The sequence below is a fragment of the Diadema setosum genome, chromosome 7 (genome assembly GCF_964275005.1).
Source record: "Diadema setosum chromosome 7, eeDiaSeto1, whole genome shotgun sequence".
In the NCBI taxonomy this organism is placed as follows: domain Eukaryota; kingdom Metazoa; phylum Echinodermata; class Echinoidea; order Diadematoida; family Diadematidae; genus Diadema; species Diadema setosum.
In genome coordinates, this window is record NC_092691.1 from 10,940,441 (window position 1) to 10,956,067 (window position 15,627).

Below are 15,627 nucleotides of genomic sequence, written 5' to 3' on the forward strand. Positions count from 1 at the left end.
ATCAACATATTCACTCTCCACGAAATGTCGGGAACGAACACGGGCTGAGCTGTCACTTCGTAAAAAAGTTTCTTTGGCAAAGTTAAGCTAACTTCCTTTGTCACGATGTGACTGGAATGAGCACGTACCGAGCCGTCAGTTCGTGGTGTAGAAAAATCAATAATATGATGGTTTTACTTGTGCCATGGCGTCATTTATTACGTAACCATGTACAATCAAGCCGTGAAAATTCATCAGGTTGTAGAGCCGAATGTATGAGGCGTAAATATGACAAAAACTCAAAATTGAAAAAAAAAAAGAAAAATCATTTTTTTTACCCCCTTCCCGTCAGTTCGTGAAAAGTGGGACGAATTGTTGAAACTATAGCTATAATGAGTTTCATATTTGTATATATTATGTTTGATTATGTTGATAAAAAAAAAATCGTAAATGATGCCATACGGAGAATGAATAAATCAAATCAAATCAAAATTCGTTGATACGAGAATGAAATGGGGTTCGCTATTCCGAAGGCTCGTTTATCCGAAAATGAAATAGGGTTCGTTATTCCAAAGGTTCGTTAATCCGAAAATTAAATAGGGTTCATTATTCCCAAGGTTCGTTGATCCGACAATGAAATGACATTAAGAATTTGAATGATAAAAAAAGTTCAGGATATGATGGAATTACAAATTTTCTTTTAAAAAATGTTTTAAGCGAAATCATTACTCCTCTTACCTACATTTTCAATCAATCCTTATTTAATGGCAAAGTCCCCAATAAGATGAAGGTCGCAAAAGTTGTCCCTATCTTTAAGAAGGGACAGAAAGATTTGGTGAATAATTACCGACCAATTTCTTTGTTGACTTCAATCTCTAAAATTCTTGAAAGAGTGGTTTATACACGATTATTAAAATTTCTCACAAATCATAACATTCTGTCAGATTCTCAGTTTGGTTTTAGAAAACATTACAACACAACCCATGCTTTACTTACTTTTATAGACAAGGTAGCTCATGCTATAGATAGTTTTGAACATACAATTGGAGTTTTTCTTGATTTTTCTAAAGCTTTCGACACGATAGATCACGAAATCTTGTTTTATAAATTGTGTCACTATGGAATCCGCGGGACCCCCTTAGAATGGTTTAAGAGTTATTTAACAGAAAGAAAGCAATTTGTTAATGTCAATAGCCATGATTCGCAATTAAAGCCTATTTCATGTGGAGTCCCGCAGGGCTCCCTCTTGGGCCCACTTTTATTTATCTTATACATAAACGATCTTCCAAAATCATCGCAAATTTTGTCATTTATCTGTTTCGCCGATGACACTAGCTTGTTCTTTTCACATCGAGACCCTAATGCATTAATAAATATGATGAATACTGAGCTCAGGTCTGTGCAATCCTGGATTTATGCGAACAAATTATCTTTGAACATAGAAAAAACTCATTATATGGTATTCAGTAATTCCTTGAATGTTGTTCCATATGATATCAAAATAAATGATTTATGTTTAAAGCAGGTTAATAATACAAAGTTTTTAGGGCTTTGGATTGACCAAGAATTATCCTGGAAAACTCATATTAATTTTCTAAGTAAAATTTTGTCTAGAAATATTGGAATCTTGAATAAGCTCAAACACTTCTTTCCTGTTCATATTTTGCAGAGTATATATTCTTGTTTAATATCTCCACACTTTAATTATGGAATTTTGGCGTGGGAAAATGCAATTCACTCATTACTAGATTCCCTTCTCCGTATTCAAAAGCGTGCAATAAGAATCATAAACCACGCCGGATATTTTGCCCATACAAATTGTTTTTTCCATCAAAACAGAATTCTGAAAATTCAAGACCTATTTCATTACAATCTCGGAATTTTCATGTATAAACTAACAACTAATGAATTACCATCTGTTTTTATCCACATGTTCAAAAGGAATCGTTCTATCCACTGTTATCCCACTCGCCAGAGTGACGCCTATCACCTTCCCCGTACTCGCACTATTTTTGCAAAGAAAACAATTATATTTACTGGACCCAGATATTGGAATGATCTCCCTCTAGATATCACTTCTTCCTTATCTTTATTCACCTTCAAACGCAAATTAAAACAGTTATTACTTAGTGGATACACACTACCAAGTTTTTAGCAACCCTTTTATGCTCCCAGTCTTTTGTCCTTGTCCGCAGCACCAAGTCATTCAAGTTATTTCATGGTACCGATACATCTTTTAATAATATAGCATTTTTGTTATTCAAACACTGCGAGATTTGTATGCAGTCTGGTTTGTGCGATATCTATGTGGTTCATTAGTTTATTACTCATCGATTTTTTGTACTTGTGTAATTTTAGTTGGTCAAGACAAACATATCCGTTCTCCGTGTAAAATTATATGCCTATGAACTCGGGAACCTACAGTTTTACAAGCTTTAAAGCTTTTATGTAGGCCCCATCATATTTCTTATACTTACTAGTGACATTTTCACACAATATGACCTTGTACATTTGTGTCAAGTATATTTTCTTTTTCTTTTCTTCTACGATCAAAAGACATGATTGTATATATTTTGTATTCTTGTTTTGTTGTCAATAATTTTGTAATGTCATCATTGAGAAATGGAAATATGAAATAAAATTTGAACTTTGAAATAGGGTCCGTAACAAACCTTCGGAATAACGAGCTTTGTTTCATTTTCGGATTAACGAACCTTCGGAATAACGAACCTTATTTCATTTTCGGATTAATGAACCTTCGGAATAACAAACCTTATCACATTGTCGGATTAACGAACCTTCGGAATAACGAATCTTTGGAATAACGAACCTTCGGAATAACGAAATGTAACCGGTTTATCAGTGCAATGAAAAAAAAAATCATAACATGTGTTTCAGCGCTTTAATCAGCGTTGTCATCATCCCCATGGTTATCATAATTTCATCGTAATCATAATTATTATCGTCCTCATGCACAATGTCTTCTCCTTGCTTTCCTCTAAAGAGCAATTGACAGAAGAGTCACTGCAGAAAGAACTACATGGGTGCCAGAGAAAGATATGCCTGTGCCAGGAGGACAGCCAAAAGAAGATGACACACTGTGCCCAACTGAAAGAAGGTAAGAAAGGCATCCAAAAAGTACTTGTTTTCATCTCCTCCTCCTCCTCCACCCTCAAAAACAGGCGAACAAAGAAAGAAAGTGATAAACCCTGGCACTTTCAATGTAAATCCATTCTATGTTCAATTTGACTTATTATAATTTGAATTTGATGAATAGCGTAAAAGCAAACAAACCGGAAGGCGAAGCTTTCATTAGAATTGGACTAGCAATAAAGATATGAACTTGATTATGGATTTCAGGATTTTAAGTTTCCGCCTTTACAGTGATCAATCGCTCACATGATGCAACCTTGATTAGGTGATGATCGCGAAGCCTCCAAAGAATCAAGTTCGCTTGTACTGAATTCATTTTAATTTCATTGCATATCCTTTACTGATCCAAGATTTGTTACAATTCAGCAATTATGATTTGTAATATACATATATGCAAATCAGTACGATAGTTGTGATGCATCATTGCCTTGTATGATTTGCAGACGTGATCGTAATCAATCACCGTTTCACGAAAAAAAAGCTTGAAACTCCGAAATTCCAAGACTGACTTGTACTGCTCTCATTGTTTTTCTCTTTTCTTCATATCAACGTCACTTTGAACATGCAAATGGGCTTCGTTTTCCGCAGGACGGTGACGTACTTTCGTAAATGTGCCCTAAAAGAAATTATCAATCCATGTCTGTTGCAGCTCGTCTGACATTAAAGCAACTTTGACTATGATTGATGTGTAACGTAGTTTATTTGTGATATGAGACATTGGTTTAAAATTCAGGCACATTCACGGGACTAATTATTGTCACAAAAACGAAGCGAAAAGCCTCTCGACCCTGGTGAATCTCGCGAGTAGGGAACACCAACAAAACTCGGCAACACAAAACCAGTTTTTAAATATGGTCATTTCTACATTCGCCGGGGCATTGCAGTTTATAGTCGCCGCCGCCGGTCACTTTTGCCCGTGACATCGTCATAGCAACAACAGATAAAAACAGTATATGCATTAAGCATTTCACCTCTACACACACACACTTCCGCATATTTCAAGACACCGTGAATCTCGCTGCAGTCTGTAGTTAAGTGCTGCATCGGGGAGAAATAGAGTGGGTGGGAGGCCACTGGGGTGCAACTGAGGTGCTTGTCACACTTCTTAGTGTGTTGAATATCAAAACTATTGATTTTAGCAGTAGTCAGGATTTCTTGTGGGGGCATGCGGACCTGTCGGGGGTTTGTTCGTCTTACCTGAGCGATCATTGATCTATTGATAACCATATCATGGCGTCGTCAAATGCGGAAGCTTTGGAGTCTGTGGATTAGTGGTAACGCCGAGCACTTTGTTATCAGACACTTTCGAGAAGTCTTGCCACAGGAAAGAAAGAGCTAAGCGAGGAAATAAAAGGAGAGAAAAAAATAAAGGAAGAAAAAAAATGTAATTTGGTAACACAGAGACCCGACATACTTCTTCTGTTGGTGCATTTGCGAAGGTTCAGTTTTCTTTATTGCTAGATTTCTCCTCCAGGCAACCAAGAATGAGTTCAAAATAAACCACAGTCAAATTCACTTCACATCTATTTCAACTTCCACGTATAAACATTGCACAAAATGAGCACATAGAAGTTTGGAACCTATCTGATGATTAACGCACAATATTACAGTATTGTACGTAGGACGATTACAGGTCGAGATTACCAGTTTGAAATAAGTAAACATACAACCTTTAGATGCAATATGAAGTGCACATGACGTTTAATCTGACAAAATAATGGGACGGAAAGACACAGAAATTAAAGTGTCTGTGTAATGAGCTAAATCTAACCAAGAAACTTAATTTAGTGCATTGGAGGAATCTTTCCTAAAAAGTTGATAAGCCTGTGAAGAGTATATAGGTCCTTCGGGAAAATGAAATTTTCGTGAGTGTTTTTGAAGTGTGAAAACTTTCGGAAATTCTGATTGACCTATTTTCACAATCCAATCATTGTTTCATTTCATTAAGATATTTTCGTGTAATGAAAAAAAAAACAACACTTTTTAACAGAGGTCTTGCATCACCTTTCATTTTTCTTGCCAGAAATATCTGAGATCGTCAATCAAAATGCCGAGCTAAGGTTGAAATTCGAAAGATCGCAAGGCGAATGGAACAAGAAAAACAGGTACACAAACATCGACATTGTACAATAGTCAGTAAAGTTATGGACTTGAACTGTTTTTGTAAGCAGCAGTATCAGTTTATTTTTAAAAAAATTACTTAAAAAATTGCATCTCTAAATTACTTTGAATTTACTAATTTTCTTCTTTTACAATCACTCAAGCTTGTAAGAGAGGAAATTCGCTTGAAGGGATTAATCTTTCACTTGACACAAACACTGAGTTCTTCGTTGGGTATTTCTGTATCTTTACATCTTTTATCTTCTTTTTCCCCCCTGCAGACTCATTGCGAAGTACAGGAACAAAATGGAGAATTTCTCCGAATCCGTTAGAAACATGGAGGTGCTATCTACCGACCATGTGGAGCTCAACGAAAACCAGCGAGTTATCGATGACTTAGAGCGAGAGAGTGAGTGTAATAACAGGCGCTACATTTTCCCCCGCTAAAGTGCTGCATAAAATTGAGTATGATGTGTTCCCCAATGCACAGCGGTCACTTTGATCTATGTGCCCAGATGGTGAAAGTGTCGCTTCTAAGTTTCTCATAGTCTCAAGCGTGCACTGCCTCACATTTCAGTGGGCAACACATGAAGACCTAGAGTATATAACAAACGGCTAGTATATTGTAAATATAATAGTTGCAATAGGGAGAAAACGTTTATTTCAGCCTGAACAGTAGTTTATTTCGTCTTTAAAGAATCTGTTTATCTTTGAATACTGTTTATAATGCACACCTGGGTAAAATAAGGACACATATTTTATATGCTTGCTGTCGTTGACACGTCGTTGAGTTTTTGTGATAATCAGCAAAAATCGCTGACACTTTTAGTTTTGTTTTGTTTTATGTAAGTAGTTTTCGTAAGTTCTGGTCAGAGCTACCGAGTTTCATTTTCACGAGTCTGAAAAGGAAGGAGAGGTTAATGTCCAAAATATTGTCCTATACGTAGTTTATATACATTAGGTATCAGGGTCAATTACTGGGAGAAGGGTGATTTTAGGACCCTAGCCCATCCATTCCACACAAAAAAAAAAAACCCAAAAACCCCCCAAAATCAACAACAACAAAACGCAAACAACAAACAAATCATAGACAAGAAAAAAAAAAAAACTGTTGAGCTAACATTAAGGTGTGGTGACTCAATGCTTACTTCATCTCAACCTGATTGATAAGAATCTTCTGAAAACTCTGCATCCAGCATCCAATATGGACTTAAACTCCTGGCACTTTTTTTTTTCACCTCATACTGGAGAAATGGTTTGCTCAACTTTCACGTACTAAATGCATACGATTTTTTTTTTCATACTTATACAGGGCTACGGAACGCTTTCTTTTTTTCAAGGTATGCGTGTGTGTGTGTGTGTGTGTGTGTGTGTGTTTGTGTTGGCGGGGGGGGGGGGATCAAGTTTAAGTCCGTTTTGATGTTTTTCTTTGTGTACTACGATAATTGTAACAAGTATAATCTTTATCATGATATTATTATCATTAGATTAAATTCAAAGAGCCCAAAGAGATTTACTTAACATTTCTTAGTCTTAGTTATATACAAGTGTATTCGTGATCGATTGTACATGTTTTAAAATGTGAAAACTTATGTGAATCGGCTTTTAGCCACAATGTCGTCTTGTTAAATGAAATGAAATTAAATTTTCGATTGAAATGAAGAGCATATTATCCCTGGGCTGGAAATAACTAATTTTCCAACGATGAGGGCAGTATTACAATTTCTGTGTCACCATTATTTGCAGGACCGGATAGATCACAGGACGATACCGACTCCCCAGATATTGCTTCAATTTCCGTCGATTAATAAAGCGGATTAAACTATTCCAAAGACCATGAGGGAAATATTTCCTAATTCATGACTGACTTTCATTCAGTGATTCTGCCGTCGGGTGCCGAGTAGCAGTCCGGGCTGCCACAAAATGGTTTAGAATGAAATGTTATTACATTTCTATTTTGTAGAGATGCCAACTTCCTCAACTGGCTGGGAGTGAGTAAATGCAAGCAGCAGGGGAGAGCTTCGTTTTGGGGATTAGAAATTGTGTAATTTGGTACATACATGTAATACAACCCTGTATCTATCTGTTCTGGAAGATGGTCCTAAAAGATATAGCGGGGGAGAGAGCGGGAGACTTAGGAGGTGGGGGTGCACTTGATTTTTTTTTAATGGATAGTAAGTACCGCTGTGTGATATGGCTATATTTTGTCTGTTGTTGCTTCCATCCGTAGGAGATACCCTGATAGCCGAACTCGTGCTTGACGAAGAAAGGGGGGAACTTCTCGCCAAGGTCCAGATGGAAGAGGAAACTCACCGACTTCAAATAGCTAAGGCAGACCTACAGCAGCAGGTCAATCATCTTCAGGCGGAGGTGCGTTTACTTTGAATATTGACATGTGATCATGGAACACAATGGCCCGAATTCACGAAGGTGGTACAAATGAAACCATGGTTTAAACCATGGACAAAAACCATGGAATGCCAAGTGTTGCATGCGATATTTCGCTACGAAATCAGTCATTTCGTCGATGAAATGATTATTTTGTAAAGAAATGACAACATTTTGTAACTAAATGAACATTTCGTCCACGAAATGATAATTTCGTTAACGAAACAGTCATTTTGTCGACGAAATGACCAATTTCGTAACGAAATATTCTGTTTGACACTTGGCGCTCCATGGTTTTTGTCCATGGTTTAGACCATGGTTTTGTTTGTACCACCTTCGTGAATTCGGGCCAATAACTCTAAACAGTAACACTTATGATAACAATAACAACGTCAAGTATAACAATTATTGTTTTGTTATACACTGTACATATCTCTGCTTTTGATATTACACGTATCATTATCATAATTTTCTTTTTTATTCTTACCATTATTATCTCTAAAATTGATATGAATTTTATAGGTCTTTTTTCCCTACATTTTGTTACAGATAAACGCATCAAAATGTCGGAAAGCTTTGCGTTTCACTCATTCGATACGATTTTGTCAAACTGCGTTCTATCTTGTCATTGGAGCCCCTCGTAGACTGAATTTTATTTCAACTAATACACATCAGTATGTCTTTGTTACTTGTTTCTTACTTAGATTGATATAAGATCTACTCAGTCATCCATTTACTGTTGACTTACTATATCATTAAACACTCACACTAGATCACCAAAGAGACGTCCAAACAGACCAGTATCAGACAGGATATTGAAGTCCTACAGGTACGTGAAAATAAGGACCAACATAAAACAATGACACCAAATGCAAACTTTAACATCCGTATTCGCTGGATTTCTTTTTTTTTTTTTCACAATCAGTTGCAATTTGCCTGTTTGATTAGACTTTTGCCTACTGGATCTGTAGGCTTCTTCAGATCGAACGCTGTGAGAGAGTCGATTTCCCACAAGCCGACATAGCTGGCGCACGCCGATCTGAGAGAATGGGATCGTATAATTGAGGAAATGACAAAATGAACTTTTATCCAGTTGATATTCCAATCAGATGAATCTTTTGAGTGATTCATTTTTCACTGTCCATATGCACCTTTCCCCTGAAGCTGTATTATTAATGGAGAGATGTACAGTTTGCGCATCTTTCCGTTATTCTTGTCCAGACTATCAAAAAATTCAGAGTGATGATGTGATGTGTCACTTTCGAATCAGCAGAGAAATGACTTTATTCCCATTCTTGTGAAACATGTGTAGCAGTCTTCGCCTCTTGTGCTGATTGTTGATATTGAGCAGCACCCGTTTTTACAGCGCCCTCTCTATAAGAATTTCTGCCAACGTCGGCCAGGGGCCCAATATGCTAGTTCAGTGATATGCTGCGTTTACACCATGTTCCCGGCGGCCACGGTATTCACGTTTCAGGCCATCGGGGACATAACGGGATGGACGTGAGACAACGGGTGAGACGGGATAGGCAAATGTGACAGGCCGTGATGACCTTGGATGCCGCGTCAGATTTCTAAATTGTCAAAAAAAAAAATACAACACCATCCCAATGAGAAACCTTGTAGGTCGTAATAAAACGGGATGAACGCAATAAAACGTTGCAACACGTAACTGGCCTTAACAAAACTTGGAGGTAGTACGTAAATGGACGCGACGGAAAATATTGTGTAGTCTAGCCTGAGCAGACACCGTGTACACGACGTCTGATAGCTTCATGTTCACCGGAGCGAGGACTAGAAAGAACAAGACTAGAATACGGAGGGGAAACAAAACAGGAGAATATCCTATCTATACCCACGGCGCACTATACGTTTCGGGCAAACGGGGCTGTCGTGGCTGCCGGAAACGTGAAACACAACACAGCAAGAACCATGATTATACAAACAATGGATTAATCTTTGTTAACCGCCTGCGTGCCATATTAATTTCCTGTCCATAGGTTAGTGTATGTAATCTGTGCACGTTTGACTCGGTGGTTGAAATGAATATACAGTAAATTCCGAAATGCACGTGGTTCATTCCTGAGTATACAGTAACAGTGTTTTCAACAAGACCTATCCGGGTTTTTCACACTGTACCTCAGTTACAAGTCGGTCTGAAGGGAAGGTCTGCTCTAACCTTTGTCTGCACCTGCTCATATCTTATCTGTCATAATACAGTTAAAGGTCCAGTTTACCTTTGGGAGCAGTGATTTCAAAAATGTTCAAGATGTCACATTTGATGCATATGTGTAGGTCTGTTGTATCATAAAACATCCTACCATATGAAATATTTGCAATAAAACCAAAAATATAAGGAGATATCAGGGTTTTTCTCAATAAACCGTAACTGTATACGGTTTAGTCTGGAAACATTTTTATTATAACTATTGTTCACATTTTGTGTATTTAACAACACTTAACATCGATTATACAGATTCAAATTTTGACAGTGGTTGTTTCTATCCCTAACTCACATTTTAGAACTATTTATAGCACTAATGCTGGGTTTTTGTTTCATCTGCAAATGGTAAATTATGCCTTTAACATGAGGCAAGCTTTAGAGTGGTTTAATATGCTAAATTATTTGACCTTCTTCATCAGTAACTGTTAATCCATCAAGTACACTGTACAAGGCAAATTTCGCTTTCCGACATTACTATAATGTCTTCAATAGGCTGACAACTCGGATTGTAATTGTATACTCTCTATTAGAAAATCATTTGATGGAACTGGCCAAATTTATTTGATTTCATCTGCAGAATATCAACAAGAGACGTCACACACACACACACACACGCAAAAAGGAATGTCAAATTAAGACAAACTGTCGACTTTAATCCTTTGTATGTGTAGGACTAAAACAGGGTTTATAAGGAAAGTGATTTGTTATTTTTACCTCATGAAACACTAGAATAACTTTTCTACTCTTTCTGTGCCAATAATCAAAATGTGCAGAATTTGAAGAATTTGTTTGCAAAAACCGATAAGTCCATTTTTGAAGATTTTGAAGTACGGTCTCTGCCATAAATTACAAAATAATACCTTTTAAATGATATATTGGTCACTACATATAAAGGTACATTTTTGAAGTTATGGTCAAAAGAAGCAAAAATTTTCTTATTATTCTCTTTATTTTTCTTGACCTTTAACCGCAAATATCTCAATTTGACAATTTTGGACTTATCGGTTTTTGCGATCAAACTCTTCACTTTCACCCACTATAGAGATTCACCATCAATCCACAGAAACCGAGTTCCAAGAGTTGATGGTCAAATGTGTCTGTCAGTATGCAGTGTGTCTGTCAGTGCTAAACAGTAGAAGGAATTAACCGTAGTGCTTTGTAAGATAACCATGTACATCATCGGTTGAAAGTAATGTCGCACATTGTATTCGGCGTGTTGAGTTTGATACTACACATACTGCCTATCCAACCAAATAAATCTGCTCGTGCCAATGCTGGTAGGTTTGCGCCCTCTACGAAGTTTTTCCATACAGACTGACGAGATCAAACCTATTCTTACACTACATTGTACTCTCCGTTCTGCAGAAACGTAACCGGGCCCAACTGACACGTCTTAAGTGCCAGCTAAAGGAGGCTCAGGTGAGAAATTGGCAGTGGAGCCGAGAGGCAAGCCAGCTTGAAGCCCAGTTGGATCAGCTCACTGCTGCATCGCAGACACTCCACGATGAGTAAAGTAGAATAATTATGTCAAATTGTGCAAAACTCAAGAAGCAACTGTTAACAGATCATCTCCTGTTTTCGGTTTGTTATAGTTTTATTGACTATGCTTGTGATTTGCTGGAGGCGAAAAAGAAAATGGCTACTATGTTATTATAATGACGTTGGTTTTCCGTCTTATGGGAATGTGTGCGCACGTGGATGGTGAGATCTAGTGCGCCATATCTTATGCAGATACAAATGAGAATTCCTAGGGATATTACATTCAGACCGATAATGTCCAGGTTTGCTAGTCCATATTATTGACTGGTGTATTGATATGTAGCCCCAAAATCCGTGCGATGGGATAATCAGAAAGACAGACCGACAGACAGACAGATCGATTGATAAGATAGGTAGGCAGACATAAACATTGATTGTAGGTTATTTAAACTGATGAATAAATAGATGGATACAAGATGCAAAGTTAAAACGGATAAGGACCGATGAAGAAACGAATAAAGAGAAATTTCGGATAAAAGTGGACAGGATAGTTATTGACCGATAATTACTATAGGCACTGTAAAATTTGCTTACATTATATCACCTATCTTGTTTGTGCACGATGATTATGGTATGGAATATCGTCTTAATGAAAACGGGAAAAAATAACAACCCTAGAACATGTTCGTATTATTACCAAGTATCTGAGCCCACACACACACACACAAGAATGAATAAATAAATCAAGCAGAAAGTAAGAACAAGCTATATTATGTCTGTTTTGCTTCTTTATTTCATTGATAAATATCTCGACGAATTGATGATAGAGTATTTGTTGTCTCATTATCGTAGCAAAAAAAAAAAAAAGACAAATAAAAAATATGGGCACCACAATTGCCCATTCATGCAAAAAAAAAAATTGTGAATACATGCAAAAGGCTGAATACCTCACATTTTCAAAAGAAAGGCATACAAATATAAATCTGTAGAATATTTACCATTAATAATATATGGAATTTCTTCAGATTTAAGGAATATTCTGTGTCGACAAGAAAAGAAAGCTTTCTGGAAAGACATTTTGAGAATATAGATGTTTCATTGTTTCCTTTAAATTTTCGTTACATTGCGCAAATTCGCGGAATCAACGTAAAAATACGTTCGGGTGTATTCCCTACATATATATACACATCCTGGCTGCAAAGACAATAGAGTAGTATAATGTGAATTACGACCATTTGTTAGATGGAAGTTTTAAACAAATGACATGTACAAGCAGGAGTAAAACGAATAAAAACATAGCATTTCACTTACAAAATTGTTCACGCTTTCGCAGCTACAGTAGAAACGATAACTCGACAATTAGTACCACTGTGACGATTAGTAACAAGCAAACACTTCTTAGTGCACAGTAGCATGTAGTTCATACAATAAAGTACATTTGTATAACAAAATCAAACTACAATTAGAAGCATTTTCTCGCTTCACTTCCTTTACGGTTTCAACGTGATAACTTTAACATTTTCATTTGGATGTACTATTTTTTTTTTCCTATCTCTCTCTTTGACACAACATCAGCAAAACAGTATTAGACACTCTACTCGGCGAGTGAAATGTAATATTTAGAGCAATTTAGAAAGCCTTCCTTCCAATTTACACTTTCGAATATCAGATGCAGCGCCCGCAGCGGCGGAAACGCGCAAGACCAGCTTGCCACAAAACATCCGCGCTTTTTACATGGCATGCTAGTAATCCAAATTAACGCCAATAAAATATTCATGTTGCATAGCATGCTGCGATTCTTTTTTAAATTCCAACAAAGCGAAATGCCAAAATACTGTCGCTATTAAAAATCAGCTCATGAAACTAAACGTTTTTTTAACGGTTTTTAACATAAATCCAACGTTCCTAGCGTTAAACACAAAATCATAGAGACATCAACTGTATCATCATAATCACAAAAATCACGTGATGTGTCTGCGCTGCAAAGATGCTTTTGTGCTTCTGGGAGCTGTGAAGACAACACTAACAGTGAAAGACGAATGGTACAGCATGAGGAAAAAAAAAACCAAAGATCGTCTCAGCAAAGAAGAAAACTTACGAAACTTTCTGTATAAAAAGTGAAAAGTTTGCAATGACATACGTATAAGTTTCAAGTACTGATATACAAAGAATAACAAATGAATATTAAAACCATTGACCACTCAGTTACATGGGAGAATAGACAATCGAATGTGTTGTGTATCGCTACTGCAGTATAAAAATACACACGAACAACACACAACACGCACACTTACACACACACAAACACACACACACACTTTCTCTCAACAAAGATGCAAAGCAAAATGGGGATAAGCATATCCAGTCACAAAACTGTGGTGAGTACATAGACCTAGTATAAACTTTTGTTAGTGCAAAAAGGAAAATGGGCGTTAATGTTCCCAGGGGAGTTGTATACATGATAATGTATTGCTAAACGTAAAATGTTTTTACTGGCCAAGGGCTTCATGAAAACGGCATCCTTAGCAACAACCTGAGCTTGCTTGTAGGGTCACCGATTAAACTTTCCAAACGTGTTTCTGGTTTGTTGTCTCTGATAATGAGACAGGAGGGTACAGAAGAAATTAAGGCGAATAATTCGCCAGCGCGGGGCAAACACCACTTAAAAATGGAGATCGTTGAAACGACAGAGACGCTAAAACCACTGGGTTATCTGTAACGTTTACAGTGATAATTCACAGCGTTGAAGTACAGTGCTGTTCATACATGACATTTACGGAAGATCAGATACCTGTCGATCCTAATGATACAACTATTTACCAAAGTAAAAAGAACAAAAATACTGCGTTCTGAATGGACAGCGCAGAGTAGCTGCATGTGATTGTTGTTGTTATTTTCACTCCTTTTGATTGTTCTTTTCTTTTGGCGCAACTGACATGTGAAGTACTCATCTTACATATAAGTACCTGGGGATATAAAAATACTTTCATGTACATGCTCTATACAATGATTTGTATAGATTGTAAACAAGCTAACCATCTTCATTGTTTCCTACATGGTGAACAAAATGATTCACAAACAACACACTAATGGTATCTGGATTAGAGCATCTCGGTGATCCATCCATTTTCTGCTCTTTCACAGAGTCCACTGGCCTATGATAATACTTTTTCGCCAAACACCGAATCACAGCTGAAACGTAGTTCTTCGTCCGCTACTCGTACTGTCGGAGGGGGAAGCACTTCTGGAATTGTTCAGGGATGGAGGCATGGGAGGTTGTGGGGCAACGGGAGGAGGGGGTGGGGGAGGAGGAGGCGGACCGATCGGCGCGGAGTCGTTGACGCTATTAAACTGGTGACCGTTCATCTGGAGAGGTGGTGGTGGCGGGAAGGAGCCTGGGTCAGCAGGGGAGGACTGGGGTCTGCCGGTCGATGGCGGCGGTGGAGGTGGAGGAGGAGCAGCAACATCGGCCGAAGGTGGCTCCGAGGTCTTCTCCATGTCCACCCTGGCCGATATACTGTTGATCTGTCCGTTTGCTCTCCTCGGGATCTTCTCATAATCGCTCTTCCGCTTATTGCTGAAGGATGTCACTGGTACTTCTGCGTACAAATACTCCGGGTCGCTGGGGATCTCTATCAGACGCGCGTCTCCGTTGCTGCTGGGTATGTGACCGTTAGTGGCGTGTCCGTTCGTCTGTAAGGTCCCGTCCCTGCCCAACGTCCCGCTGTATTGCATTTCTCCGCTAATCCCGTCGTCCTCGAACGCCCGGTTGAGGTAGGTGAGATTGTCCACGACGTCTACTCCCTTAGATTTCTTCGGGGTATCTTCGGTTTGGCGACAGCAGCAGCAGAGGAGTACGATCAACATAAGCACGATGAATGCTCCAGCCACGCCGCAGCCGATATAGATGAGGATCCAGTGAGTCTGTGTTAGGTTGATGCCTTCATCAATACCTACAGCAATACGATGAGAAAACGAAAGATATGATATGGAAAATGAGTGGTCTTCTTCTTTCTATAACCACAACAGGAGTTCATCGCAGTGATTAGACGAATACAGTACAAATACAAAATGCTGTTCACATAAGGAAAGGATCTTGGAATTCGTCATTATTAGATGTGCAATGATTGATCCCAGGCCAGGAAAATCGAAACACACTATCCTCGATTCATTAGACGAAAATCTTCAATTCTACTCAAATGTACGGAGACTCGGGAAAGGTAGTATGAAGGAGTAGGTAAGACAAAAAGAAAAAAAAAACTCATGACATTTTGTTTCCTTAAAGTGTGTTAACACGCTTGGGC

At 38.0% G+C, this 15,627-nt stretch overlaps 2 protein-coding genes across 4 annotated transcripts in view; one reads left to right on the forward strand and one right to left on the reverse strand.

Moving 5' to 3' along the window:
- The window catches only part of LOC140230839 (uncharacterized), a 35,656-nt gene extending 23,024 nt beyond the window's left edge, over nucleotides 1–12,632 (forward strand). For all 3 annotated transcript variants that reach the window (XM_072310984.1, XM_072310983.1, XM_072310982.1), the window contains exons 4-9: nucleotides 2,984–3,097; nucleotides 5,156–5,237; nucleotides 5,514–5,641; nucleotides 7,463–7,602; nucleotides 8,393–8,449; nucleotides 11,210–12,632. In XM_072310984.1, coding sequence (XP_072167085.1) covers nucleotides 2,984–3,097; nucleotides 5,156–5,237; nucleotides 5,514–5,641; nucleotides 7,463–7,602; nucleotides 8,393–8,449; nucleotides 11,210–11,356 — 668 coding nt within the window. In that variant the 3' untranslated portion in view covers nucleotides 11,357–12,632. The remainder of the gene's footprint in view (nucleotides 1–2,983; nucleotides 3,098–5,155; nucleotides 5,238–5,513; nucleotides 5,642–7,462; nucleotides 7,603–8,392; nucleotides 8,450–11,209) is intronic.
- A 586-nt stretch (nucleotides 12,633–13,218) lies between these two features.
- Nucleotides 13,219–15,627, reverse strand: part of LOC140230718 (uncharacterized) — a 28,010-nt gene continuing 25,601 nt past the window's right edge. The window contains exon 17 of the mRNA XM_072310858.1: nucleotides 13,219–15,276. Coding sequence (XP_072166959.1) covers nucleotides 14,510–15,276 — 767 coding nt within the window. The 3' untranslated portion in view covers nucleotides 13,219–14,509. The remainder of the gene's footprint in view (nucleotides 15,277–15,627) is intronic.